The sequence below is a fragment of the Rhinolophus sinicus genome, linkage group LG16 (assembly GCF_036562045.2).
Source record: "Rhinolophus sinicus isolate RSC01 linkage group LG16, ASM3656204v1, whole genome shotgun sequence".
Classification (NCBI taxonomy): domain Eukaryota; kingdom Metazoa; phylum Chordata; class Mammalia; order Chiroptera; family Rhinolophidae; genus Rhinolophus; species Rhinolophus sinicus.
The window spans coordinates 34,767,526-34,795,426 of NC_133765.1; the positions used below are offsets into that span (position 1 = coordinate 34,767,526).

A 27,901-nucleotide genomic window follows, 5' to 3' on the forward strand; every position below is an offset into this window, starting at 1 on the left:
AGGGGCGGGGCGAGCGCGGGCGGGGCGGGGCCGGGAGCCGGGGCGACGGGCGGGGCGGGGCGCGGCGGCCTCGCGGTGCCTAGGCTCGGGCGGCCGGCCCGTAGGCGCTCAGTCGCGCGGAGCCGGGCCCCGGAGCGCAGGCGTCGGCAGGATGAACAGCATCAAGAACGTGCCGGCGCGGGTGCTGAGCCGCAGACCGGGCCACAGCCTGGAGGCCGAGCGCGAGCAGTTCGACAAGACCCAGGCGAGCGGCGGGGCTGCGGGGCGGTGGCGGCGGGCGGGCGGCGCCGTCTCCCCTGTCCTCGCACACGCGTCTCAGGGCCCTGCCTGCACCAGCATCCGGAGCGCCAGGGCCGCTCCCCGCCCCCTCGCTTCCCGGCCTCCGCGCCGGAGCCGCCCCGCGCGCAGGTGAACCGGAAGCGCGCGCGGGCGCCTGGGGCCGAGGTGACCCGGGCCGAGATGCGGCTGGGGACGTAGGTGGCCGGGGAGCGAGGACACGGGGACCCAGAGGGAGAGGGTCAGAGTTGCCGCAGGCCGAGATGCGGCAGTGGGCCCGGTGGGGTCAAGAGCGCGCGGGGTCCAGGTGCGCGCGCCGGCGCGGCCCGGCCGAATGTCTCTGCCCCGGGGGCGCCCCCTCCCCGGCTCCTGCAGACGGGCTCCTGTCCCCTTCTTCCACGCCTTGTAAAAATGCCCCCACCACAGGGAAGCAGTGCATTTCCTTGAAGGAAACCCCGTTTCCTTTTCTCCTGAGCTGTGGTCCAGGGCCGCGCAATATCTCATTACCAACTGGGCGAAAAGTTTCACCTATGTAGCCAGACTTGTTTGCCCGCGCGCTGGCCCACACAGAAACGGGTTCACACCCCCTTATTAAATACTGGCGCCTGACAGACAGAAACTTCCTCGGCCCCCTTCCTGCACTTCCCACGCGCCCGCATCGCTTCCAGAGGATAGCCTATCCTGGGAAGGTTATTTTAAACATGAAACAATGGCGCGGGTGTGTATTTAGACATGTGTTCCTCCTGAAAACGCGAGATGCAGGCGTTGCTGTGCTTCTGGTTTTCTGTTCCTTTTTATTTTACAAACACTGAGGTGTGCTTATGCTCCGGGGAGGGGAGAGCATACGTGTTTATTTGCCCAAGTAAGTAAGCCGTGACCGAAATAGCCGAGAAATCGTACTTGCGAAATAAAGGAAGTCAAAACGACCCCTCCCGCCGCTGTCTGAGGCTGGATGGTGACATTTGTGGCTGCCATTAGCAGGTTCCTCTCCCTGCAGACAGCAGTGACTGGTGGCTTTCACCACAAGTTAGCACATTAAGTCTACAACAGCTATGGTTTTGAAATAAAACCTCGGGGATGGACCTTCAACCTTTGTGCTTGTGTTTAAAAATGAAAATTATGATAAAACCTTGGGACACCAGGGCTTTATGAAGCCAAGTTATAGAATCAACCTGGCAACAAATTAACTTACCCTTGCGCCCCCAGTCGTCATCTGGCCTACTGTCAACCCACATAGCCCATCATAAAACAAATGTGGCATTTATTTTAAAGTCATTCATCCATAATTGATTGTGCCAGGAACTTAACGAAGGATGAGGAGAAAATTTAAGTGGCAGAGAGAATCTGCCTGTTGTCAGTTTTATTCATTCACTGATTTTTAGATTTTTCTCGCCCCCCCCCTTGCTTTTGAGGAGGTACAAAGAACTCTGATTGCTACATAGAGAAGATGGAATTTAAAGGGCCAAGTTTATTGACGTTACTCTTGAGTTATTATAAATCAAGGGCAACCTTCTTTAATGTCAAAGAGAAAGAATTTCTGATCTAGGTCCACACATTGTGGTGGTTGGTTTGGTAAACACCAAGGTGTTTTGTTTTGTTTTAGCTTGTTGGGTTTTTGTCAGGTGCTGAGAGGGTTACTTATAATGAATAACTTCCTAACGGGTCAATCTCTTAGCATTTACTTGTTCCAGGACCGTTTTTCCTGGAAAGATGGGAGTTTGGGTTCAGTGTCTGGGTTTGTTTGTCTGCAGAGAGACTTACCCAGGGATGTAGGAATAAGGTTTTGTGCATAGTTAATATTTAATTAGATTGCTCCCACAAATACCTAGTGAGCTGCCAGCCAGGCCCCATTGGTGGAATAGACCTGGAGAGCTGAGGTCGCCTTCCTGTCCCCTCTGGACAGCAAATAGCACATCCACCAGCCTCGCCTTTCCTTGTGGGCTCCTGGGTCAGGAGCAGGAAAAATGCTTACATATTAGATTTGTTGACAGGCCACACACCCTGTTTTGCAGAGGTCTCTTCCCACGTCAGTGAGGAGGGCTCAGGGAGTGGAGCTGGTACTTGTGGTTGTTGTGTGGTGTGAGTGAGTGTGTGAGTGTGTGTGTAATCCTAGGGGGAGTGTCCAGAAAGCTGGTCTAGTCTTCCGCGCGGGGCTTTAGTCCTTGTGGTGATAAAACACCTTTTCAAGGTGGAGGTGATAAAATACTGTTGGCTTTCTGTTGTAGCTGTAGTATTCTGAATACAGAATACAGTACACCTGTGTTCCGAGCCTGCACGTTGCCTGTACCATTAAAAGGAGAGTGTGGTCTCATGGAAGGCGCTCTAGGCAGGTAGACCTGAGGGCTAGCCTGTGTCCCTGGGCAAGTTGCTTACCTCCTGAATCTGTTTCCTAGTCTGCAAAAGTGGAGATCATTCCATCTACCTCCTCGGGCTGTTTTAAGGTATAGAGACTGGCTGGCAGGCGGACTAACGGCCCCTCAAAGATGTCCTAGTTCTTGGAATCTGTGACTGCTAAGAAAATGCTAGTCGGCTGACTTGAAAATAGCAATGACAGTCTTTAGCCAGCTGGGCCCAGTGTGGGGGTCTTTCAGTGTGGAAGAGGGCGGCAGCGGGACAGGCGTCAGAGTGATTCCCTTGCTGGCTTTGAGGATGGAAGAAGGGAGCGGCCACTAGCAGAGGAACGCAGGTGTCCTCTAGGAGCTGGAGAAGGCAAGGCCGTGGATGCTCCTGCAGAGCCTCTAGAAAGAAACGCAGCCCTGCTGACACCCTGACTTGAGCTGCCGAAGACCCACTTCGGACTTTTGACCTGCAGACTGTGAGACGATAAATTTGTGTTGTGTTAAAGCCACAGAGCTTATGGCGATTGGTTATGGCAGTAATGGGTTACCAATACATACAGAATGCGAAACAGGGGTGTAGTGCTCTGCAAATTGTCAGCCGTCGTTCTTTCTTCCTTTCCTTCCCACCCCCCTAAAGCTTTAAAATTTGAGAACTATTTCAGACCTTCCCCAAAGAGGAGAACTCCCCACCCCCTCGCTTTGAGACCTGGGTGAGGGCTCAGCAGATAGGAGCTTGGGGATGCTGAAGTCCAGTCTCTTTCCTTATCTGTGAGCTGCTTTCCTTCTCTGGGGCACATTTGCTCTGCAGGATACAGAAATAAGAGCCCACAAGGTTCCTGTTGGGTCAGAGGGAGACAGGGGCCACACTTCAGTGAGCCAAGCCCAGTGTGCAGGTGCTCTGGCCCAGGTGTTTATGGGTCTTCTGGTGGGGAAGGAACTGCAGAGGGGGGCAGACTGTGGAAAAAGATTTCATGGGCCAGTGAGATCCCCTCTGCAGCCTGCGAGGAACTGAAATCTTGTAAAGATGAAGGCTCATTGACAGTCAGGACCTGGCAGCCCCGGCTCCTGTTGGGCAGAAGAGCGTTGTCCAGTAGACACAGAACACGAACCCCGTGTGTGACTTTAGATCTCCCGGTAGCCACATTAAGATGGAAACAGAAGCAGGTGAAATTCATTTTACTCCTGTTTAGCCCAGTGTCTCCAAAATGCAACCATTTCAACATGGAACCCCTGTCAAAATTATGAATGGGATAGTTTACATTCTTTCCTTCCTACGAAGTCTTCAAAGTGCTTGTGTGTCTTTGAACACACAGCGTGTGTCAGTTTGGGGTCACAGGTTTCAGGGGCTCATAGCTTCATGGCCGGTGGCTCCCCGTGGGGCAGCACGGTGCGGTAATCACCTGGGGCGGGGGCGGTTTAAAAAATGTCAGTGCCCAGGTGCCCGCGATGTGGAGTGATTTGATTCAGATTGGAGCCCAGAAACCAATTATTTTTTGTTTCCCAGCCAGGCATTCTTTAGAATCTCATTGCTGGGAATCTCAGTATTGAAGACAGAGCACAGGACCCAGCACCGGTGTTTGGGAACTGGAGTGTCTGGTGTGACACTCGTGTGAAAGCTCTTCCGGAGCCCGTGTTTTGCACGTGCTGGTCCCTCTGCCCTGACTTCTCTACCCACGTGTGCCCATTGTCCCCTCCCCTGAGGCTGCCCTGTGGTGTTGTAACGCTCTAAGTCACTAACCCCTTTCTGGGCCTCATTTAGATGTTTACAAGAAAAGTTCCTGAGTTGGGGAAGAAATCTAAAGCATGGGGCCGTCAGCCAGAACCCCCCGGCCCTGTGCCACCCCTGTCATGGGGGCTGACTGGAAGCCCTGTGAGGGCGGGGCAGGTCTGTGTTGTCCCCGCCAGGCCCCGTGTATGTGTATGGTGCCCCGCACATGGGACAGACGGGTTGAGAGGCTGAGAACAGAAGCCCAGGCTCCTTGGTGCAAAGGAGCGGGGACGCCAGGCTCACAAGCACCCTAGGGCCCTGCACCAAAGTTGTCATACTTACCTCCCTGCTGAGGTCTGTCCCCCAGCTGGGGTGGGTCAGGGGTGGTGAGATGCACCCTTCCTGTGTCAGCTGCCGTGTCAGATAGACGTTTGCCAGGCAGCTGACTTCTGACTCTGGGGCTGCCAGAAACCTCCTCAGCCCCCAGGTTTCGGGACCTCGTGGTCCAGATGGGGGTGTGGATGGAGCTGCTGGACCTCCCCCTCCCCCTTCTCACCTCTGATGCACGTTTGTCCCGTGTCACGTTCATGAGCACCATTTACTGTGTCTGTTGGCTTGTGCCTGGTGCCTTGGGGTGTGCTACAGTCTGAGAAAGATCTTTCTCCTGCCCTCCAAAGAGTTTTCATTTCATAGAAGGCGGTGGGACGTGGACAGGTGGACAGGTGTGCAGAGCAGCTGCGAGCAGCACTGGACGTCGGTCTCCTCATCTGCCAAGTGGACATGATAACTGACAGGACTCCCTAGTGCCTGTGCCGAGTAAATGCTGTGAGGCAGCTGCTCCGTCGTGCCCAGAAAGGCAGGTGGGACGGAAAGGAACAGTGTCCCTCTTGGCCAGCTGTAGACGCACAGCGGGAACTGGGGCAGCTGGGAAGAGAAGCACGTCTGCAGCAGGAGTTGGCTGGACAGTCAGCGGGAACCGGGGAACGCACAAGCCCTGCTGGCAGGGACACTGTCCTGTCTGCTGGAAGGCACTCCGTGGGGAAGCCCCAGGAGGCTGGGGAGGCCAGCCTGCGACTCCCTTGGCAGAAAGGCTGCCCTTCTGACCTTGCCCCAGGCCAGCACCCCACCGGGCAGGCCAGCCGTTTGTGAATGAAACCCGACTGGGCACTCGATTCCAGCGGCTCAGCGTGGAAACTCTGGAGTCGAATCTAGGCCTGCTTGGCCGAGGGACAGGGAAACCCAGCCGGCTAACCTGAGACGCCAGCCGGGCTGTGCTGTCGGCCAGGCCCTTCCCCCTTGTCCACTTGATTTCAGGGTGGACTCAAATATCACCTGGTCTGGGAGGCCTGAGCCTTCCCGTGCTCACGACCTTACACTTCCCTGTCCCCTTTCGCCTGCAGCTGAGCTGTGGCAACAGGCAGACGTAAGGCTGGGCATGGGAGGAGGGACTGCATCACTTCCCCTCTGAACCCCTAAGCACTACCCCTGAACCCCAGGATCCTCAGGCAGATCCATGTTGGCGCCTTGTGTCCCAGCACCCAGGAGCACATGGCTCAGGGGATACACGCTGTGCGTGGATTCCAGCAAGTCTCCCTCTTCGGTGCCCTGCTTGGTGAGGCCTGAAGGGCCACGGCAGCCACGGCAGCCACTGCAGGGAAAGGGTGAGCCCAGGGAGAAAAGCTAAGGGGAGGCGATTGTTTCTTCTCTGGTGGAGACAAACACAATCCGTAAGCTGCAATAGGTTCGCCTGCCAGGGAGTGACTCAGGCTCCTGGCTTGTGGGACAGACAGGTCTGTGGAGTGATGTCACCAGGGAACAGAACCGCCCAGGCTGGCTTCCTGTCCATGCTGGAGTTGGGACTTTGGGTGTGTCCTCCTCCTCCTCATGTGTCACCTGCAGAGCTGGGGGAGAGGTGGCATTGGTCCCTGGGAGGAACCTTCCTGACGCACGCCAGCCCTTTCTCCAGGAGGGCAGGCGGCCCCAGCTCGCCCTCTCCCCTTGCCCCCCCTTTCCTGAATGGTGGAAGTAATGAGAGACTGGGACAGAGCAGGAGCTGGGGACATGAAGGCAGAGAAATGGCGGTTGAAACCTAGGACTATCATCGCTCCTTGGCCTTCCTGGCTGCTGAGGTCACCGAGCTGCAGACCTCAGGCCCAGCGTGCCTCTCCGCTTTGCATGGGACCACATCCTGGCCGCCTCCTCAGCTCCAGAAATCCTGTGTTTGCTTTCATCGGTGGCCTTTGAGGTGGCAAAAGCATTTGAATGAGATCTGTTTGCCCTTCAAACAACTCTGGAAACGCCAAGGCAGACTAACCCACTTCTCTGCCGTTCCCCGTGCCCGGCTCTTTGAAGGACGTTTTTGTCCGCACCGAGTGCCGCTGTTAAGCGTCACGATAACAGGACAAGGAGGCTTGAGTCTGACTCATCTCAGGGTTGATTTTTAAAGTAGAAATTGTTTTATAGTTGCCTTTAGTATTTAACTCTAGTGGTTAAATTATTAGCTGGGGAAGGAGATACTCACCGTCTTGAATTTAACCAGCCACTTATATTTGAAAGAGCTTTTGTTCTTTTAAGTGTTCACGCTTTCATTCAACCGATGAAGATTTATTGATGGCCAGGGACAGGGTTTGGGTGCTGGGGTTACAGCAGGGAGCAAGCAGCAGGAGTCCTTGTGCCGTGTGCGTCTGTTCAGGGGTTGAGGCAGAGGCGGAATAAATGGTAAACAGGATGGTTTCAGATAATAAACATCAACATGAGGGTGCCGTCCGTGTGGGGACGGCGCTGCTTTGGGTCGGGTGGGTGGGGAGACCCTGCAGGAGGGGGCGTTTCAGCTGGGGGACAGGACAGGCGCAGGCTGGCCTGGAGGGGGGACCTGGCTTGCCCCGTTGGAGGACCAGAAGGGAGGTACGTGGGGCTAGAACACACGCGATGTTTTCGGTAAGCTGTGAGTGCGCTTACAGCCTGAAAGACCGAGGATTTTTTATTTCCGCTTCCCGGACGGGCTCCCCAGCGACAGGACCGGGTTCTGAGGGCTGGGGAGCTGCAGCCAGCACTGGTGGAACTGGGTGAGGAGACCTATGTGTGTCCCCGGACACGTGGGCTGCCAGGCGCGTAGGCCCCTGGGGAAGGGGCCTCCCGAGTCTGTGTACCCCCTGCTGTGGGTAGCGCCCCATGGACTCGGGGATGTCAGATCCCACAGAACGGTCGGGGCTGCAGGCTCTGGTCACCCACCTCTGACCCCCTGCCGAGGGCTGTGGGTTTCCACAGCAGTGTTGGTTCACGATGGGCTGAGGAGATGTGACCCCAGGAGATGCTTACGTTCTTGCTCCATCCTTCGTGACTGTCCCCTCCTCTTGCCCTTCTCCCCACCTTCCTGCAGCCCCCTTTGCCCAGGACCGGGTTGCTGTGAGCAGCTGCTGAGCGGGGTGTCCTGCCTGGTCCTCTTGTTTTGCCGGCATGGCCCATAGCCCGAGTCCCTGCTTCCGTCTCTGGTGCACACTAGGCCACCCCTCTCAAGGGGAATCAGTGCTGTGGCTCTAGCCCTGGCCCGGCTGTCGCCTGAACTAGCACCTACCAAGGTGCTCCCTGGTGTGTCCCTGCAAGTGGCCTGTCCAGGGATGGATGGCACTGGCGGCTCTGTCCAGCCTGGTCCTGGGATTATCTCCTCAGGCTGACTTCTGGGGCCTCTGCCGGCACCAGATAGGGCTTTTATTAGACAAACAAGGACGAGATTGTTCCTGGAAGCAGGGGCAGTTGTGTCCTGCCGGCTCGGGCTCTCTCAGGCCCAATGGGGCCCTTGTAAGAGGCCTTCTGGGATGTCCCCGCCCTGGCCGCAGGACAGAAGCCGCCCTGGGAGGGAGCCGAGGTGGAGGCCAGGGTCTGATGCCCTGGCCCACAGGAGTGGAGCCGCACGGCACCACTCATGCTGTTGTCACCTGTGGTTTGAACGAATCCCATCCAGACTCTGCCTCCTGAGTCAGGCCGGCCCCTTGGCAGCGTAGTGGATCCTGGGAGCTGGGCTCCTGCGGTGGGACAAAGGAGGAGGGCAGTGTGGGCGCAGTGCTGCCTCTGCACCCCTCCCAGAGTGGCAGCCTGGACCACGTGGGGACTGAGAGGGCAGTCACCTGAGCCAGGGGGCTGGCGCTGCAGTCTCCTGGTCAGAACTGCTGGGGGAGGATTGTGTGAGGGTCAAGTCAGTCCGTCCATGTAAAGGGCATGAGTTCTGGGTCCACATTTCCTTGTGATAACCTTGGGCATGTGATCAACTTCCTTAAGCCTCGATTTCCTCCTATTTCCTTACCTGCCTGCTTCCAGGGTTACTTAGGACATTAAATGAGATAATACTGTGCCTGGCACATGGCTGAGCTGATAAAAATCGCTTTATTATTAGGCTATCGGGACCTGTGGTGTGAAACACACCTCTGACAAGCTGGGAGGTGCTGGCCCCTCGGACTGTGTCTCCAGGGCGTGCGGGAGCCTCCCATTCCTTGGCCTGTGGCCACCCCAGCGTTGTCCCCACCTCTGCCCTTCAGAAGGTCAGGCCCCTCACCATAGGGCATTGGATGGAGCAAGATGTAGACTCTTGGAGCTTCCAGGCCAGGCAGCCCCCAGGTGCTTCTGAGTGGGATTTGTGGGATTTTTCCAGCAGGAAGGAGCAGTGTGCCCCAGAAAACACGCCTCGGCCCGCCCTCTGCTGTCTTTGCAGACCCTCCAGCTCCCTCCCCAAAGCCCCCTGACCCACCATTACTGCTGTTGTCCTGCGTTCCTGCCTGTGTTCAGAAGTGGGGAGAGCCGTTCCCTGCCCCTCTGCCCCCACCGCTCAAAGGTGGAGTGGGAGCTGCTCCCCTTTTTCCCTGGGACTCAGAGAAACAGACAAATCCCCAGGGCAGTTGCCACCTGTTCTCCCTCCCACCCAGGACCCTTCTCTCCAGTGCTGGGTTTTCCTTCCCGACATGGGGGCTGGTCAATCCTTCCATCAGCTTCTGTCCATGGCCCTTGATCCCGCCAGCCAGGAGGGGTACGCGTGCTGTTAGTCAGCCGCTGGGGTGGCTCTGGCTGCGTGGCTTTGCCAGGGCAGAAGGAAGGCAGGGTTTGTTCTTCCGGCAGGCAGTCCCAAGGGAACCCACACGATGGTCCTGGGCTCCCCGTTACCCTTCAGCTTGCCCATAGTCACGCTCAGGCTGGCATGAGGGTGCCGTGCAGTGTAGACAGAACCAAGTGTTACTGACAGAGCGGCCTCGAGTCTGCCAACCCCAGACGCTGAGCTGTGAGAATCTCCCAGCATAGAGTCCGGCGCTAGGAGAAGCCCGATGCTCTCCCCACCTCTGTGGCCCACGCACAGGAACGTCCAGCGGGACAGGCTGGGGGGGGCGATGGGCGTCCCTGGGCTCCCTGTCCCCTCCTGGGATGGGGCTCGGCTGCTGCTGCTGGTAGGAAAAGCGAGGCCCTGTGAGGTGTCCACAGACTCCCTCTGTGCGAGCACTGTGCCTCCTCGGGAGCTTCCCGACCCGCACATCTGCCCCTGCACACAACGGGGCCGTGTTCCCGCTGGGAGGGACCCTGTTCCTGCAGCCAGCAGCCAGCAGCCAGCGCCGGCGGCGGGGAGTGGGGGTGGGGGGACCTGACAGAGCGCCAGGCTTTTGCAGCTCTTCTGTGTGCCAGGCACTGTTAGGGGCAGGGGGTACAGCAGCAGGCAGATAGGCAAAGGGTGCTGACATTAGGGTGGGGAGAGACGGATAGGAGACAAAGAGGGAAAACATCGGTGTCAGGCGGTGCTGAGTACTCGGCGGAGCATAAATCAGGGAGATTTAAGTAGGGTGGTCTCAGGAAGGTGACAAGGTGAGCAGAGGCCCGAAAGGGATGGGGGGGCGGGGGCAATCTTCCCCTCCCCTCCCCTCCAGGGCCAGGGGGAGGCCTCCAGGAGGTTGAGGAGCTCACATGCAGCCCTTCTTGGGGTCTGCTTGGGAAGTGGTGAGAAGAAAGCACTGCTCTGACTGCAGTTACATCTTTGGTCCTCAGCCTCCCCCTCGGCAGCCTGCTCTGCACGTGTAGCTTCAGTTCTGCTCTTGCCTGGAATCTTCTGGACCAGGTGGCAGTCGTCAGAAGAGCCAGCTCAGGTGTCAGGGCAGCTGGGGGATGGGGTTACACACCCCCAGAGACAGGACACTCCTGGCTTATGAGCTGGCAGCTGCTTGCTGCTAGGGGAGGCACTGCCCCCAGCCCTGCACTCCCACAGAGGCCCTCTTCTCAGCTCTGCACCTGCCCAGAGAAGAGGCACCTGGCGAGCCGAATAGCAGAATCATTAAGGACACAGAGTGTGGAGTCAGCCAGACCTGCCTTTGCCCTTGTTAGTTGTACCGATAAGATACCTAACCTCTCTGTGCCTCAGTTTTCCCATCAGGAAAATGGGCCCATGACCACGTCCTAGGGTTGTTGCCAGGATGCATGTTGCCTGTGCCTGGCCCAGAGTAAGCTGGGTGTCTGTCATCATTGCCACTATCAGAGACACAGTTCTGCCTGGGTGGGGTGCGAGTCTCACATGGGGCGCGAGCAGTCAGAGTTGGGGAACAGCTTCTCTCAGTGGCTGCTTAGTGATGTGTGCTAAATGAAGGCAGGCGCTGAGGCCTTGGGGAGGCAGTGCTGAAGGACTGGCAAACAAGCAGATGGCCAAGGGAGCCTCTGTGTGTGGCTCACTGAGGCTTTGAGAATCAGAAGCCAGAGCCTGTGTGCGTTCCTCTCAGGACCCCGGTTCCGGCACCATGAGCAGGAGCTGCTCCCTACCCACCCTTGATGCCGGAGAGCGGCCTGCGAGGGGCCCAATGTGGGTGGCCGCAGCCCCAGCACTGCCCACACCCCCATGAATAGGGCCACAATGGCCACTGTGTGAAAGGAGGTCAGTCTGCCTTGCTGGGGTGGGTCCAGAAGCTGCCCCAGCCCAGCCCCTGGCCCTCCAGCTCCTAGGTCTGCTGGTCTGATCAGAAAGGCTGCCTTCGCTCCCATGGGGCAGCTTTTCTTACAGAGGAAATCTCTGAGCAGGCCAAGTGGGTGGCCGTAAATGAGGGAAGTCACTTCCAGGCTGGGCAGGGGCATTTACTGTTGTTCAGATGCCAGAGGTGGGGAGCACAGTGGCCGCTGCTGTGAAAAGAAAGTGCCAGCACTGCCCCCTGGGCTCCCTCTTTGCTGTCCCCTCCCCACTCCTGCAGAGACCACTGGGGCTATGCTTCCTGTTGACAGAGTGGTGACCTGGGGCTCAGGGTGAGTGTGCAGCTCCTCGGCCAGCCTGGGGGGCAGGGCAGTGTGGGCCCCAGCTAAGGAATTGTGGGGACCTGGGACTATCAGCTGGCGTGGAGAGGTGTCTGCATTTGTCAGGGCCCCCGGCAGCTCCTCTCAGTCCATAACCACTGATGTCCCCAGCTCAATGCTGGGTGGACAGAGGCTTATGAGACCTGCCTCCAGGTGGAGAAATAAAACATCCACAAGTAAACCCAGGGCCCAAGGTAGTTCCTGGGTGAGGGCGGCAGGGGATGACAGTAACTGCTTGAACCTTTGGTGAGGGAGAAGTCATATCCAGGAAACCTTCTCTGAAGAGGAGGCATTGAGCTAACAGACGAAACAGGACTCAAGCGGGTGGTCGTGGGAGGCCCTTCGTCAGGGAGGAGATCACTGCTTGCTCAGGGCCCAAGTGGCAGCAGCAGGTGTGCTGAGCGAAGCCCCCCACCCTGCCACCCCAGCAGGGCCACGCTTGCCATCTGTGCTGGTGACGGTGGGAACTGAGTCAGGACTTGCCCCCGCCCGGGAGAGAGGCAGCCTGCATGGCAGGCAACAGGACCTGGGTTTATCCTGGTTTTCTGGGTAGTGGCTGTGTGGGCCTTGTCAGCTTGTGTCATTCTCTGGGCCCTCCCACGCTACGGTGGGGTGACACGTGTCTGAGGGCTCAGGTCAAGGCAGCTTCTCCCAGAGGAGAGACAGGACAGAGGACGCCACGTGGTGCCCTGACTGGCCCCTTCCCTGGGGCCCAGGCAGGTTGCAGACCAGAGGTGGTCTCCTGCAGCCACAAGCCGCCTTTCCTCCCTAACTCCCAGATCCCCGAAAGCACCCGGTGGCTTTGTGGCACTGGGTATCAGCTGCACACGTCAGTGGGAGTGTTCAGAGGTTTGGTTTGCTTAGGTTGACAGAACGTCTGCAGCCCGTCATGTCTACACCCACCTTTCACCAGCAGGAAGACTCAGTCCTGTCTGTGTGTCGTCCTTTTCCCCACTGGGGTGGTCTCTCCGGAGGGAGGCTTCCGGGTGGGTTTCTGAACTCGGCCTCCTCTGTCCCCTTTCAGGCCATCAGCATCAGCAAAGCCATCAACACCCAGGAGGCCCCCGTGAAGGAGAAGCATGCCCGGCGTATCCTTCCCTGCCCCTGGCGGGCCCTTTGTCCCTCTGGGTCCCCGGGGGAGGCCGGGAGGGTGTGGGGAGGACGTGGGCCTGCTGGGCGCAGTCTCTGTCCGTGGGTTTGGTGGGGGGCAGCCTGGTGCTGCAGATGACCCCGGGAGCTCTGTGAGGTCCACCCTCCCCAAGACGGGAGGCCCAGCGAAGCCTGTCCTCTGGTGGCCCTAGGCCAGCCAGGCCTTCACCATCTATTGTCATAGGCTATTGGGCCCAGTTGAGTTTGAGGGCAATGACCTTGTCCTTGGCTGAAAACCAAAGCTCTGGGGGAATTGTGGCAGATGTGGAGGGAGGGCCCACAGAGGCCATGGGGTGAGGGGTCGGCTTTCCTTGTGAGTTCTGCAGTCACTGAGTGCCCCCCGACCTTCCCCATGCTGAAGTCTCTGCTTTCTGCACTTGGCCTTGACCCTGGTAGGCATCATTCTGGGCACTCACCACGAAAAGGGGGCCTTCACCTTCTGGTCCTATGCCATCGGTCTGCCCCTTCCCAGCAGCTCCATCCTCAGCTGGAAGTTCTGCCACGTTCTCCACAAGGTCCTTCGAGATGGGCACCCCAACGTGAGTGGCTGTTGTCTGCTGGTCCTGAGAGGGGCAGGCCTCCGGTCCCAGTCACATTGTGCTTCCCAGAGCAGCAGGAGCCCTGGGGAGCCTGGGTCCTCCATCTGCTGCCGCCCAGGCAGGCTGGCACCCCCGTGGGGAAGAGCAGCGTCCCTTTGAAAGGAGAGACTGTCTGTCCGTCTCCCTTAGCTCCAGGCTGGCCCACCTTGCCTGCCGCCCCTCCCCCTCCCCCTCCCTGCCCTCCAGCTTGCACGGGAGTAACGGTGTTGGAGCCCCTCCTGTCATCTTCCCCCTCCCCGCAGGTGCTGCATGACTGCCAGCGGTATCGGAGCAACATCCGGGAGATTGGCGACCTCTGGGTAGGTGTGGGGAGGAAGCGTGGTGGCCGCTGTCCCTCACAGACAGAACTGTCCAGAGTCCAGCCACTCTGGGCATGCCCCCAGCACTCGGGACTGAGCCATGGCAGCTCCCTGCAATGGGCGTTGTTCTCCTTTGTTCTCTCAGCAGAAGTTAGAGGGATGCTATTTGGGGGGGCCTTGGGGGGCGATGAGTGTTATAAATGGAGCTGCAGGCCTTGCTTTATAAAGCCTGGTACAGGAAGTTCCAAACACTTAACTAGAAGGCCCTCCAGCTCCAGAAATCCCAGCCTGTTAGTTCCCGTGAGCTGGGAAATGTGGTGATACCGAAGTCTGGGCGTCTCAGTGGCCATGAGAGCCTGTATGAGGGTGCCGACTGCTGGCTTCCCAGACCGGCTGTGGAATCTTGGGGTTGGAACTGTGTGTTTTCAGCAAGCTCCCCAGAAAATTCTCATCCACGATGACGTCTCAGAGCCCAGGACCTTGTATTCTAGATCCACTCCCACACCCTTAGGAATTAGGGGCGGCCCCTGGGGGGAAAGTGGGCCTCTGGCCTTATTTGTCCTCTGGGAGCCCTGCTGGGGCCTCTGGGAGCTGGGGCGGCACGAGACCCAGAGCTGCTGTGTTGTACGGATGCCCCCGAAATAAGGAAAACAGCACCCAGGATGTCATTTGCAGATTCAGGCCCAGCTGGCATGGCCACAGGGGACGTGGTGTTTGGAGGTGGCAGAGGAGGCAGCTGGGAGGATGTGTACACACGACTGCCGCCAGCATTTTAATAAAGTATCCCAATCCAGAACTGGCCTGTTGCCCTGGACGAAGAGCTCTCTTGTCACAAGAGTTTCTTTGGCTGACAAGGAGTAAGATTAGAGAGAGAGAGAGAGAGAGCTGCAGATTGGTGGAGGCCCTCAGGAAGGAAGAGGCAGCTGCCTCTGGCGGGTTGAGCAATGTTTTTTGAATAAATAAGTGATTGGGTAGGTGGGTGAAGGAATGACACTCAGCTTGTGACCTTGTATCTTCCCACCTCAGCTTCCTGGTCTGCCCTGCAGCAAGCGTGCCAGGTCCTATGGGATTCTCAGGCACGTTCGCAGGGCAGCGGACCCTGACCCCTCCTTCCTCCGCAGGGGCATTTGCACGACCGGTACGGACAACTGGTGAATGTTTACACCAAACTCTTGCTGACCAAGATCTCCTTCCACCTCAAGGTAGATTCCTTGGGAGGGTCGTGGGTTCTGCCCTGCCCGACCTTGACCCCAGGGGAAACACGAACTGCCAGGACGTCCTGAGAGTCAGCGCACCCTGAGGCATTTCCAGCAGATGCCAGAGCTGGTCTTGGCCTTGCCCTCGGCTCCAGGCAGCCTCTCCACCATGGCTGGTTGTCCTGTCCTCTCTCCTCAGTCTCCCATCACTCGCAGCCCCCCCCTCAGTTGGCACCCAGGGCAGATGGAGGCTCCACAGGCTGGGGGCTTCCCCTCCCGCAAAAGCTAGAACTGGTTTTGGACCAGAGCCGACATGGGCTGCAGTTGAGGGGGAGTGTCCTCTTTGCAGCACCCCCAGTTTCCTGCGGGCCTAGAGGTGACAGACGAGGTGTTGGAGAAGGCAGCTGGGACTGACGTCAACAACATGTGAGTCCCCCAGGACGGTGGAGTGGCCTGGCACCCTCTCCTCCCTTAGTCTCCCTGTTTGCTCTAGAGGCTTCCACACCTCGCTGGCCATGTGCAGTGGCTTCTGGGGCGCAGGTCATGTGGCCAGGACATGAGGCTCAAGTTAAAGGGGTTGGGTTTGTTTGGAATCAGGCATTTTTGGCGGCAGGACTGTTGTCCCGTGCAAAGATGTGCTGATGAACCATGTTCCCGCCTCTCACCTGGGGGGGGCGGCCTCGCAGGGGTGTGCCCACCCCACCCCTGCTCAGCCTTCCCCCTCCCTTCCCGCTGCAGCTTCCAGCTCACCGTGGAGATGTTCGATTATATGGACAGCGAGCTGAAGCTCTCCGAGTCAGGTGAGCCTCCCAGGAGGGGCGCGGGGCCCGGTGAGGGGCCTGCTGCCTCTTCCGCTGGACTAACTAACGTACGTTCTTGACTGTAACTGGCCCGTGGGGTCCACGTCCCAGCATGGACCTCCAGGTACCCCCCAAAGCATGGTGGAGACCATGCCAGGCCCCTGGCGCATATGGTCTCTGCTGTTCCTTCCACCAAATCACGCCTCCTGCCCCAAAGGCAGGAAAGGCAGGGGGTGGCTGGGCCACCAGGAACGGCCTCTTCAGGTTCTGACTGAGACTCCCACCTGGGAGAGTTAGTTTGGGTCATCTTGCCCGTAAAAGGCCTCTGAATCATGCTGGACTGCCCAGCCTGGCGGCCGGCAGCCATTGGACAGGAAATCCCAGGGCTCCCCCTCCCAGGGCTACAGAGGTGATTATTTTGGGTGATAGCTTCAGAATAACTTACGGGTGACTCACACTTTTCATGGGAGTGAGGAGGAAATGCCTTTTTAAGGGAAAATCAGGAGTTAGAGGTGGTTCTGGGCAGCCTCCTGGCATTCTCGGGTCTGCACTCTGAGGCTGGGCCGCCCACTGGGCAGCTTGGGAAGACCTGCCCAGCACCCAGCCAGGGAGTGGCAGCAGGTGCCCAGGGGCGTGGCTGCCAGCCTGTGTCCTGGCAGAGATGTGCCAGGCGGGAGCCGAGTCTATGGTCCCCTGTGCTGCTCTCAGCCGGGGTGTGGTCCAAGTGTGCACAGGGCAGGGGGCCCCACAAGGGAAGGTGGAGAAAGCCCACCAGTGGGTGCCCCAGCCCTGGCGACACTGATACCTTAATGACGCACAAAGCAGGGGCCCAGTGGCAGTCCCCTGTGCCAGCGTCTCCCTGCCGAGCGGTTGTTCCTCGCCTCTTGGTGTGTAAGAGCCAAACATGGGGAACGTCCTGAGCCCCTCAGTGGAGAAGTGGCTACGGCTTGAAAAGACCCAGACTAGAGCTTCACGTGTGTCTTCCTCTTTTATACGGGAAATGTACTTGACCCGACAGGTAATTCAGAAGTTAAGTTTTAAAAAGGTGAGGGGCAGCCCTGAGCTCTTTCCTCTCCTCTCTTCCCTCCCGGGCATTCTCATGTTACCATGGAGATCCCAGGCAAGGTGAGAGGACCCAGAGCTTGGGGCCCGCCATTCTGGGAGTGTCCTGGCGTCTGTTTCCATGTGGGCGCCCTGGCGGCTCTCCGGTCCTGGTGGACCGCCTGCTCGTCCTCTCTGCCCAGAGGAGGCCGGCGCGGGAGGCAACCTCCTTTGTCCCTTTCCCTTCTACGTGGTCCATCTGATGAAAGGCTTGTTAGGAGCAGGGAGGGGCGATTGGCCCCGGGTGCAAGTGAGGATTTGGGGTCACTTGGGCCTGCAAAGTTGAGTCCTGACTCTCTGGACCCTGTTGTGCAGCTACCTGTCCCCGGGCCCACCGTGTACAGGTTCTTGGCAAGCCCTGGCCAAGCAGAGCTGGATTTTGTTTGCCAGACCTTGTTGTCACCCTGGTTCCGGAGAGCACTGGGCCTGGGCCAGGGGCAGCCACAGCTCGCGGGGCTCCCGTGCTAGGAGCTTGGAGCGCGATGGTGTCCAGGGACCTGGAGTAGAGCGCCACCGCCTGGCTGGGAGTGGTACAGCAGGCTGCCCAGGCTGTCGCCCCATCTGCCAACGCCCCCTCCCAGGGCTGCTGTGCAATGCCATGCGACGTCGGCCTGCACTAGGCTTCTGTTCACACCGCGCTGCCATTCAGGCTGTCAGCAGAGTCGGCTCTGTGCTTGGAGCCCGCGTCTCTGGCTCCCCGTGCTCACATTCCTCCTCCCGTCTCCCTTTGGTGCAGTTTTCCGGCAGCTCAACACAGCCATCGCCGTGTCCCAGATGTCCTCTGGCCAGTGCCGCCTGGCCCCCCTCATCCAGGTCATCCAGGACTGCAGCCACCTCTATCACTACACGGTCAAGCTCATGTTCAAGCTGCACTCCTGTGAGTACCCGGCCGCCCTCCACGGGCCGCCTGAGACCCGTCAAAGCCCCACAGAGCTGTGTTTGTGAGGCTTCTATAGACCAGCGTGTACTGTATCCGAAAGGAAAGTCGAGAGATGAACTAAAAGTAGCAATGATAAGCCCACTGTCCATTAACATAAATAACACACTCGTTATGAAAAGTCACTGTTTTCCAGAACAAAAGCTTAGTGAGCAGAGTGGCACAGCTTGCCACGTTTGCCGCCCTTTTGAAGGCCTGGCCTTGGGGAAGGGCGCCTTTCTGTCCCTGCATTTGGTCCAGTGCAGTGTCTCACGTCATGCGCGTGGCGGGGACCAGTGTGAAAAGACACATACCATCCCTGTCGTGTTCAGAAAGGGTCTCGTCCCCAGGCGCCACTTTGAGAACCGCTAGCCTAGGGCATACGAGCTAGTGAATTATGATTAGTCCAGGGCGAACTCGAGTCTAAAGTGACTTCACATGTGCCCCAAAGCCGGGCCCCAGTGGGTTTGCCGTGGTCGTGGGACCACCCTTCCCACTCACTGTTCCTTCCCTCACTCAGAACCCCCCACAGTGGGGACCCAGCTGGATGTCTGTGATCTCTCTAGTCTGTGACAGTTTCTAGAATGTGGAGGAACAGGGAGGGGGTGCGGGAGGGCGGGAATGTGAAGTCTTCGTAGCCACAGAGCAGAGAGCAGAGAGGAAGTCTGTTAAACCTGTGCCACCCCCAGGTCTCCCGGCGGACACCCTACAAGGCCACAGGGACCGGTTCCACGAGCAGTTTCACAGGTATTGGCCGGGCAGGGTGGCGGCACGGCCATTGGGCTGGGGCTGCCCTCCCCTCTGACACCCCCCCTGTCCCCGCAGCCTCAGGAACTTCTTCCGCAGAGCCTCGGACATGCTCTACTTCAAACGGCTTATCCAGATACCCCGACTGCCCGAGGTGCCTGTCTGCCCGCTGGGCCGCAGCCCTGTTGCCCACTCTGGGCTCCGAGCCCTTTGAGGACCCCGGGTGCCTGTCCGGGCCCCATGTGGGCTCTGGGGATGGCAGAGGGGAGGCTCCTGGGGGCGGGGTGCTGAGCAGCTTCCACCCATGGCTCCCTGCAGGGACCTCCCAACTTCCTGCGGGCCTCGGCACTGGCCGAGCACATTAAGCCGGTGGTGGTGATCCCTGACGAGGCCCCCGAGGACGAGGAGCCCGAGAACCTCATAGAGATCAGCACAGGACCCCCCGCCCCAGAGCCGGTGGTGAGCGGCACCCCTTTCTGCATGGGGTTTGGGGGTGGCTGGCCTCCCTCCGTTCTCGGCCTCCCCTTGCCAGGAGGATGGGAGTCACTGTGCTTTGCTGTGACAGGTGGTGGCCGACCTCTTTGAGCAGACATTTGGACCCCCCAATGGCTCCGTGAAGGACGACAGGTAAGGTGTGGGAGTTGGAAACGGCCTTCACGGAGTGCGGTCAGGAAAGGCCATGGGTGGGGGACACAAACTTGAGACACCCAGGTCCTGGGGGGCCGCTGATGAGACTACCAGTTCCTGTGCTGGGTCTTCTGATGTCGCTGTTTGACTGAACTTGAACACCAGGATGGGGTGGGCCTCAGAAAATGCTGCCTGGCCTCTGTCCCCAGGGATCTGCAGATTGAGACCTTAAAGAGAGAGGTGGAGACGCTCCGTGCTGAGCTGGAGAAGATCAAGCTGGAGGTGAGGGGCTGCGGGTGGAGACGCGGGCAGAGGGTGGGCCCGGGGCTGTGCAGCCTCACCCACCCACCCGCACGCAGGCCCGTCTACGTCCACGTCCACGTCCACGTCCTTTCTGCCATCACAGGCCCAGCGGTACATCGCGCAGCTGAAGGGCCAGGTGAACACGCTGGAGGCCGAGCTGGAGGAGCAGCGGAAGCAGAAGCAGAAGGCGCTTGTGGACAGTGAGCAGCTCCGCTACGAGCTGGCCCAGCTGCGGGCCGCCCAGCAGGAGGGCGAGCGGAACCAGGGCCTGCGTGAGGAGGCTGAGAGTGCGTGGCCGTGGCTGTGGCTGGGCCCAGTGTGGGGGCCTGGTCCTGGTGGGTGAGTGGGGGGGCTCTGCCGTGCTTGGGGTCACAGCCTCCCCGCTCCCGCAGAGAAGGCCACTGCCACAGAGGCGCGCTACACCAAGCTGAAGGAGCAGCACAGCAAGCTCGTGGCCACACATGCCGAGCTGCTCAGGAAGGTAGGGCCCAGCCCTGTGAGGCCGCGCTGCGGGGAGGGGCCAGCCCCCGACAGTGGCAGAGCCTGAGCGTCCCTGCCTGTCTGCAGAACGCAGACACAGCCAAGCAGCTGACGGCAAAGCAGCAGAGCCAGGAGGAGGTGACGCGGGTAAAGGAGCAGCTGGCTTTCCAGATGGAGCAGGTGAAGCGGGAGTCTGAGATGAAGGTGCGTCCCTTGTGTGCACAGCCACAGCTCTGGTCCCCTGAGCCCCTGTCCCCATGACACGCTGTCCTTGTGACACGGTCTCCATCCTGTCCCAGCTGGAGGAGCAGAGTGACCAGCTGGAGAAGCTCAGGAGGGAGCTGGAGACCAAGGCCGGAGAGCTGGTGCGCGTGCAGGAGGCCCTGAGCCGCACGGAGCAGGTGTGGGCTGCTGGCCGGGGTGGCCTGGCGTCGGGCGGGACAAGTTAGGGTCCCCTTTCCCAAGCACCGAGCCACGCCTAGATGCTACTGAGTTGGTTCCAAGGGGCCCTCGGTGATCCTGGGGTGCTGCTCTGACCCAGCACCCAGGGGACACACAGGAAATGGGCAGCTCAGTCTCAGGAGTGGGGGTGATGAAGCTAGGACCCTAAGGAATGGTCTGTAAATTGGGGGGCGAGGGGCGGGCGGGCTCTGGACACCGTACTCATGCCCAGGTGTTCACAGAGCGGCTCAGAGCTGCGCTCACGGCTGAACTCCCTGAGTGCAGAGAGGGACGCGCTGAGCAGCACCGTGCGGCAGCGGGAGGCCGACCTGCAGGCCGCCCAGGGCCTGGTGCAGGAGAAGGAGGCGGCGCTGAGCCAGGAGCAGCAGCTCCGCTCCCGGGAGAGAGACGAGCTGCAGGGGCGGCTGGCGGACAAGGTAGTGGCCTCCCCAGCCCTGCGTGGCACCTGGCGCGATACAGCCCACCTGTTCAGAGCGCACGAGCCCGTGGATCTTAGTGTGTCCACAGGGCTGTGCGTCCCTCTTGTGTTTCCAGACCATTCACCACTCCAAAGAGAAACCCCCTGCCCAATAAGCAGTTAAACCGCATCTCCCTCCAGCACCCCAGCCCCTGGCCACCTCTCCTCCTGTCTCTGTGGCTGTGCCTATTGTGGACATTGCACAGAAATGGAACTGTAGGGCGTGGCTGGCTGCTTTTTCCCTCAGCACATGTTGTCAGGGCTCATCCGGGTCCCAGGATTCCATGCCTCCTCGTGGCCAGTGACAGTCCTCTGAGTGGACGTAATGCCCATCCCTTCACCAGGTGATGGACATTTGCATTGGTTCCACTTTGTTATCGATAATGCTGCTGTGAGCATTTCCATATACCGTGGACATACTTCCATTTCTCTTGGATATATAATTACGAGTGGGATCTCTGGGTCCTGTGGTAACTCTGTTTAACTTTTTGAGGAGCTGCCACAGTGCTTTCCAAAGCGGCTGCACCGTTTTCCATTCCCACTGAGAGTGTCGGCGGGTTCCAGCCTCCCTGTACCCTCCTCCACACTTGTTACTGTCTGTCTGCCGGTTTAGCCCTCCTGCTGGTTGCACTGGTGCCTCATTGTGGTTTCCATGTGCATTTCCCTGATGGCTAAAGATGTTGAGCGACTTTTCATGTGTGCCTTGCCATTTGTGTATATATGGCAAGAAATGTGTGTTCAGATCCTTTGCCTCCTTTTTATTTTAATTGGGTTGTTTCTTTTTCTACTCGTCTGTCTGCCTCACTCTTGAGGGGGCTCCAATCACTGGGGGTGGATGGAGCGGGGCCTCTCCTTTGACCCCCTCCCCAGGGAAGGTCTCGGCTGGGTCTTGACCAGCTGCCTGAGGGGCTGACCCAGGGCTGGTCTCTAAGCTGCCTCGCCCCTCCCACCAGGAGTCTCAGGAGCAGGGGCTGCAGCAGAGGCTCCTGGACGAGCAGTTTGCGGTGGTCCGGTGCACTGCTGCCGAGGCTGAGCGCATCCTGCAGGACGCTGTGGGCAAGCTGGACGACCCCCTGCACCTGCGCTGCACCAGCTCTCCAGGTGGGGCTGCCGGCGGGCAGGCGGGCAGGCAGGGATGCTCAGGTCCCTTCCTTTCCTGCCCTGCCTTGCAGGGTGGGACTTACCCCACCCTGAGAACGCCATCTCCACCCCTCCCCCCTCTGTTCCCCTCCCCCACCTCCTACTCTTCTTCCCCCCTCCCCCTCCTCTCCCGCCTCACCCTCTTCACCCCTCCTCTCTGTGCTTGCAGACTACCTGGTGAGCAGAGCCCAGGCGGCCCTGGACTCTGTGAGTGCCTTGGAGAAGGGCCACGCTCAGTACCTGACTTGCAGGTCAGGTGAGTGCAGGGGGCCAGCACTGAACAGGTAGAGGCCACCGGTGGTTGGGTGCTGGTTCCACTGGCCATGGCTGCCTCCTGCCTTCGGGGAGGTTTCCCACAACAGGTACCTCTTCAGGAAGCTGAGCAGGTGCTCACCCCCTACCCATGCCCACCTGGGAGCCCTGCCCTACAGGCTGGGATCACAGACCTGGGTTTGGTTCCCTCTCTGCTGCTTTCTAGCTTCGTGAACTTGGCCTAGTAACTTCTCCCCTCTTAGCCCTCCTGTCCTCAGCCATGAACTTGGGTGTGGGTGCCTGCCGGGCTTGCTGGGCAAAGGGAAGGGCACCTGCTCTAAGGTACCTGCTGGAAATCGCTCCTAGCGTCAGGGTCTCGTTGCTCTCCTGCCCACAGATGCTTCTGCCCTGGTGGCATCCCTGACCCAGTTCTCCTACCTGGCTGCGGACGCCATCATCAACGGCAGTGCCACCTCTCACCTGGCCCCCACTGACCCTGCTGACCGTAAGTGGGCCCCGGGCTTGTGTCACATGTGTCCCCATGGTGGACCAGGGAAAGGTGGGGGCCTGCAGACAGGCCCTGGCATCAAACCCTGGGTGGGACTTCATCCAGGGTTCTTGGGTTTCGGCTGCCCTCACAGCTCTCTCCCCGCAGGCCTGAACGATGCCTGTCGGGAGTGTGGGGCCCGGGCACTGGAGCTGGTGCGGAAGCTGCAGGACCCAGAGGCCCTGCAGAAGGCCCAGCCTGGCCTGACACGGCCCCCTCTGCAGGACCTGCTGCAGCTGGGCCAGGTGAGGTGGACAGCCGTGGCACTGAGTGGGCCGGGCTCTGTTGGGGGCCAGCTGTGGGCAGTGGGGGGGCAGAGCACCCACCCCCAGTTCCCAGAGCCCTGCTGCCCCAGCCTCTTTGCCAGGTTCCCAGTGGGGTTGTTGGGAGTTGAAGGTGCAGTGTCTGACCCCTGGATGCCCTTCTCCTCCAGGAGCTGAAGCCCAAGAGCCTGGATGTGCGTCAGGAGGAGCTTGGGGCCATGGTGGACAAGGAGATGGCAGCCACGTCTGCAGCCATCGAGGACGCTGTGCGGAGGATCGAGGTGAGGGACAGGCTGGGGTGCGGGGTCCCCTCCAGTGCCCTGGAGGCTGGGCAGGCTGAGTACAGGTGGCACCCACCTCAGCACCGGACTCTGCAAAGGACAGACGACCTGTGCAGATCAGGGCCGGAGGTGGCCCTGGGTCCCTGCCCTGAGCTGAGCCCTCCCTCCCGGCTCAGTGGGTGATCCCTGGGGCTGGGTCCAGCGCCACGTGTCCCCCTCACCCCCCCAGCCTGCTCACAGTTCTGTCATTGGTGCAGGATATGATGAACCAGGCCCGCCACGCCAGCTCTGGTGTGAAACTGGAGGTGAACGAGAGGTGAGTCACGTCTGTCCCAGGGCGAGGTGGGTTCCCCACGGTCTCCCAGATCCAGGGGGTCTGTCCACCTGACTGCTGAGCTCTCCAGAAAGGACGGAGAGCAAGCTGTGCCCGCTACCCTGCGCCCTATGGGCTCACACTGCCGAGCACCTGGTGTCAGGGCCCAAGGTCCATGCGGAGGCCAGAGGTCAGGCCCGCTCCCTGACTCCCCCTGTGGCTTCTAGGCCACACTGCAGACCCTTCTCTTTTCCCCCCACCTCCTTCCATCCACAGGATCCTCAATTCCTGTACAGACCTGATGAAGGTGAGTGGCCAGCTGGGGCCCCAGGGGGGGGCTCTGTAGCTGGGAGGGCCACCCCAAGAGTGACATACATGTGTCTTGGTCTTGGCAGGCCATCCGGCTCCTGGTGACAACGTCCACCAGCCTGCAGAAAGAGATCGTGGAGAGTGGCAGGGTGAGCTAGGCCTCCAGGTGGGGTCCTTCCCTGCCAGGCAGCCCGGCCACACCCTTGAGCCAGCAAGGAACAGTCCTGAAGGGGGCATGACTCCGGGCCCTCTCCCCCTAAACCGCATCACCCTGTGGCTTAAGCTGACCGCAGGCCCCCCCTGGAGCTTGAGACACCTGAAGTGCGCAGTGATGACAGGCCCCCAGTTCACCATGTCCCTGGGAGTCACAGCGGAACCCCCCCTCCGCCCCCCCAGGGACCAGGGATGCAGCCTTGTGGCTGGGGGGAGGGGAGAAGGGCCCCCTATGCATCCATGCCAGCTGTGATGTCATTGACTGGTCCGCTCTGTTCTTCCCTCTTGTCGCCACTAGGGGGCAGCCACGCAGCAGGAATTTTATGCTAAGAACTCACGGTGGACAGAGGGCCTCATCTCCGCCTCCAAAGCCGTGGGCTGGGGAGCCACACAGCTGGTGTATGTCGCCCCAGGTGGGGGGGCAGCAGGGAGTGTGGTGCTCAGGATCTGGGGAGGGAGTGGGGGGGTGACCCAGCTGGCTCTCCGTGGGGTTGGAGACCCAGGCCCTGCCCGGCTGTGCCCCCAGGGAGTCGGCTGACAAAGTGGTGCTTCACATGGGCAAGTATGAAGAGCTCATCGTCTGCTCCCACGAGATCGCGGCCAGCACAGCACAGCTGGTGGCGGCCTCCAAGGTGAGGCCCCGTGGTTGGCTTGGCCTGGCCTCGCCTCAACTCCGTGTGCTGGAGAGAGAGAGACAGAGAGTGTGTGTGTGACGGCAGGGTGGGGCGTGATCCCGGGGGCTCACCCGGACCTGTGCCCACCGTCCCCCAGGTGAAGGCCGACAGGCACAGCCGCCACCTGGGCCGCCTGCAGGAGTGTTCCCGCACCGTCAACGAGATGGCCGCTAACGTGGTGGCCTCCACCAAGTCGGGCCAGGAGCAGATCGAAGACAGAGGTGAGTGCTGGGGCCCCTGGAGGTGGGGGTCAGGGGTCGGGGGCGGCCCAGACACTTACCCCCCTCTGGCCACAGACACCATGGACTTCTCCGGCATGTCCCTCATCAAGCTGAAGAAGCAGGAGATGGAGACCCAGGTAGGTTCCCCCCCAGCCGCCCCCTTCCTAGGTGCCTGGCCCTCTCCTAGGGCTGTGCGCCGAGAGGGCGGAGGGCTCCCTGGGGAGAGGCCATGGCGCCTGCTGAGTGGTGTGCGGGGCTGCAGGTGCGAGTCCTGGAGCTGGAGAAGACCCTGGAGGCGGAGCGCGTGCGGCTGGGGGAGCTGCGGAAGCAGCACTACGTGTTGGCCGGGGTGGTGGGGACGCCCGCCCAGGAGGAGCCCGTCCAGCCCAGCGTGGTCTCCCAGAGCCGGACGTCCAAGAAGCCGCCTCTGGCCCAGAAGCCCAGCGTGGCCCCCAGGCAGGACCAGCAGGTGGGACCCCCAGGTGCCAGGCATCAGCACGAGGACAGGGAGGGGCTCTGGGGGCGCTGTCCCCGCCTCTGCTTCCAGGTCTGGGGGACACAGGGCCTTGGGGAGGTCAGCAAACACTGACGAGCAGGAGCATAAACGATGCCCCAGCAACACAGTGCTTGGCTCGCTCAAAGGGAAGATGCAGGGGGCTGAGGGGGGGGGGCTACAGGGGGCCTGGCCTGTGCCATGCACTCCTGGCCATGTCCACTGAGCCCTTCACCATTCACTCCTGCAGCTGGACAAAAAGGATGGTGTCTGCCCGCCTCAACTCCTGAACTCCTAGGCTCCGGAGGGGTCCAGCGGGTGGCTCGGGGGCAGGCCTGGGCCTCGTGTGGCTGTGCTGACTTGATGGGGAGGCTTCGAGGGACACAGTCCCCACACCAGGTGCCCAGGCCCCTGCCCCATGGCCTGGATCAGTGTGCCCGAGGCCCGTCCTTGCTAAGCCCACGGGATCTGGGCTGATGGGGACAGTTTTCCTGGACGTGAGTATCTGTGGCAGGAACTTCTGAGAGCACCAGGGGACCCAGCGGAAATACAAGGAGCCACAATTCCGGAAATACAAGGAACATTTGTAATACTCTGAGTTAGAGCTTTTCTTTGTGAGTTTGTATTCGGCACACTGGGAAGCGGGGCCGTGGGTGCTGTTTGGGCAGGTCTCCCCTGTGTTTTGGACTCAGGGTCTGAGGTGAGAGGAACAGGAACTGTGTGCTGGCTGTTGGGGACACGACCCCTGAGGGTGTGGTCTTCTGGGGCAGAGTCCATGGAGACGGAGCTGGCGTGGGCTCAGGCAAAGCCAGATGCTCTCGAGGGTGGGCTAGGGTCTGCCCCTTTCTCCTTGGGCCTCGCTCTAAGGCACCAGTGATGGGAGCACTGAGGACATGGTCCTTGTCTGGGGAGAGGCGGGCCGGGCGCTGCTGCAGAGTGGGGCAGACACTGCAGCCCAGAACCTGTCGCCTGCTGGGCACAGGTGCTGCCTCCGCTCCTGGAGTCTGTTTCCACTGAAATCTGTGGTGACCGCCCGCTTCCTGTTTTTCCTTCCCCTCCCTGTCTGACCGCCCCGGCCCTGTTGCCCCAGTTCTGGTCGCCCGCCGTCACCCACCCCTTCCCTGGGTAATTTCCAGCTCAGCCAGAAAGAGCCCAGAAACTGCCCGATCGAGGGCACCTTGTGCTGCAGAGGGCAGTGGAGGCCTGGCCTGCCCCAGGAGGAGGGTTTGGATCACCCTGCATTCCTGGAGACCCCCGGGGGCTTGGCTGGGTGAACACCTGCCTGTCTGCTACCAGCCATGTCTGGAGGGACCCAGCTCATGTGCTCTGACTGTAGTGTCTCTGTGTTGGAGTCAGACTGGCAATAAAACGCACTTTGACTGTTGTCACCATTTCCCAGCGTGGGGCTGCGCCTGGGCTGCTCATTTCTCTGGGGCCAGGACATTGGTTGGGACCCGCTCAGTTTCTGCAGGTGACAGTACAGTTGGAACCACAGCACACCTGGCTAGTGCTGCGTCTGCTTCTGCCCAGTGTCATCCAGGCTCGTTTCTCTGGGAGGTCTGTGACGAGGCAGGGCTTTTCCTTGTACCCCAAGGCTCCCAGCCCCCACGGTTCTTGCTTCCCTTCCCTGTAGCCCTGTCAGAAAGCCCCTGCTGGCGGAGGGAAAGGTGACCACTGACTAGGGGTTTTGTAGTTGAGAATTTCCAATGTCTGAGCTTGCCGTCGGTGACCCTGGCTCCTGGCTGGTCTGGACTTCACTGCTGTGACCACACACAGCCTTTATATTATAGAGAACCTAATGGCGTCCAGGTTTCTGAGAGCACAGCTGCTCACCTGGTGGCAGGCCTTGGCCAACTGCCCTTAGAAACTGCACCCCTCCCCCCAGGTAGCAGCTCGTGGGCGGAACCAAAGGATTGCGCAGGTCAGAGGAGAAACAGGTCAACTTGGGTGGCACCAGGTTGCCCACGGTGCCTCGATTTCCTAGAGGATGAAGTGGGCTGCCCCCCCCCCCAGGTGGTTGGGGGGGCAGCAAGGGTCAGGTGTGACAGTGCTTTGAAAATTCACATCTATAAACGGGAAGGGTGCTGAGAGGGAGCCCTGTCCTTGTTTGTAAGGGGTTAGCTTCAGCAAACAGACTTGGAAGTGTATGGTTCTCCCTGCCAAGTACACACACCCGTGAACTCTGGCGTGAAGGTAACTACACTTGGCCTCACATTAAGTCCTTAGTGAGCGGACCTTTAACTGGAGACCCTCTGGTAAGGGACAGTCCCTCCCTGGAGGTCTCATGAGCAGAGAGAGGGGCAGGGGGTCAGGCAAGGCTGGGTGATGAGCAGCCAGTGCCCTCGTTGGACTGCAGACCTGGCTGGAAGCTTCCACAAACTATCAAATGCTCTTAGAAAAAAAGCACATTGATGTCTCAGGAAAAGCGTCCCCC

General features: G+C 59.9%; 1 protein-coding gene across 2 annotated transcripts; it reads left to right on the forward strand.

The window, feature by feature from the left end:
• Positions 1-42: 42 nt before the first annotated feature.
• Positions 43-26,851, forward strand: HIP1R (huntingtin interacting protein 1 related). Of its 2 annotated transcripts, XM_074321679.1 has the most exons (32): positions 43-244; positions 12,650-12,713; positions 13,171-13,313; positions 13,616-13,672; positions 14,794-14,874; positions 15,218-15,294; positions 15,607-15,668; positions 17,506-17,646; positions 18,375-18,432; positions 18,511-18,586; positions 18,751-18,891; positions 18,998-19,059; positions 19,269-19,341; positions 19,466-19,649; positions 19,755-19,843; positions 19,930-20,046; positions 20,142-20,243; positions 20,526-20,720; positions 21,715-21,862; positions 22,071-22,157; positions 22,551-22,658; positions 22,809-22,945; positions 23,134-23,244; positions 23,502-23,560; positions 23,834-23,864; positions 23,953-24,015; positions 24,378-24,478; positions 24,606-24,711; positions 24,851-24,974; positions 25,050-25,111; positions 25,237-25,443; positions 25,718-26,851. In XM_074321679.1, the coding sequence occupies exons 1-32, from the start codon at positions 152-154 to the stop codon at positions 25,763-25,765; spliced, it is 3,207 nt and encodes a 1,068-aa protein (XP_074177780.1). In that variant the 5' UTR covers positions 43-151; the 3' UTR covers positions 25,766-26,851. The 2 variants fall into 2 exon arrangements, 1 of the variants encoding a protein (XP_074177780.1); XR_012492737.1 differs by lacking the exons at positions 25,237-25,443; positions 25,718-26,851 and having other exon boundaries at positions 24,378-24,492; positions 25,050-25,065.
• Positions 26,852-27,901: the final 1,050 nt, after the last annotated feature.

Bases quoted from the DNA above. Each gene is read 5' to 3' on its own strand.
- HIP1R (XM_074321679.1), top strand. From the start codon at position 152: ATGAACAGCATCAAGAACGTGCCGGCGCGGGTGCTGAGCCGCAGACCG. The intron at 15,669-17,505 runs GTGAGCCTCCCA...CCTTTGGTGCAG, and splicing joins GCTGAAGCTCTCCGAGTCAG to TTTTCCGGCAGCTCAACACA. The intron at 25,444-25,717 runs GTGGGACCCCCA...TCACTCCTGCAG, and splicing joins CCCCCAGGCAGGACCAGCAG to CTGGACAAAAAGGATGGTGT.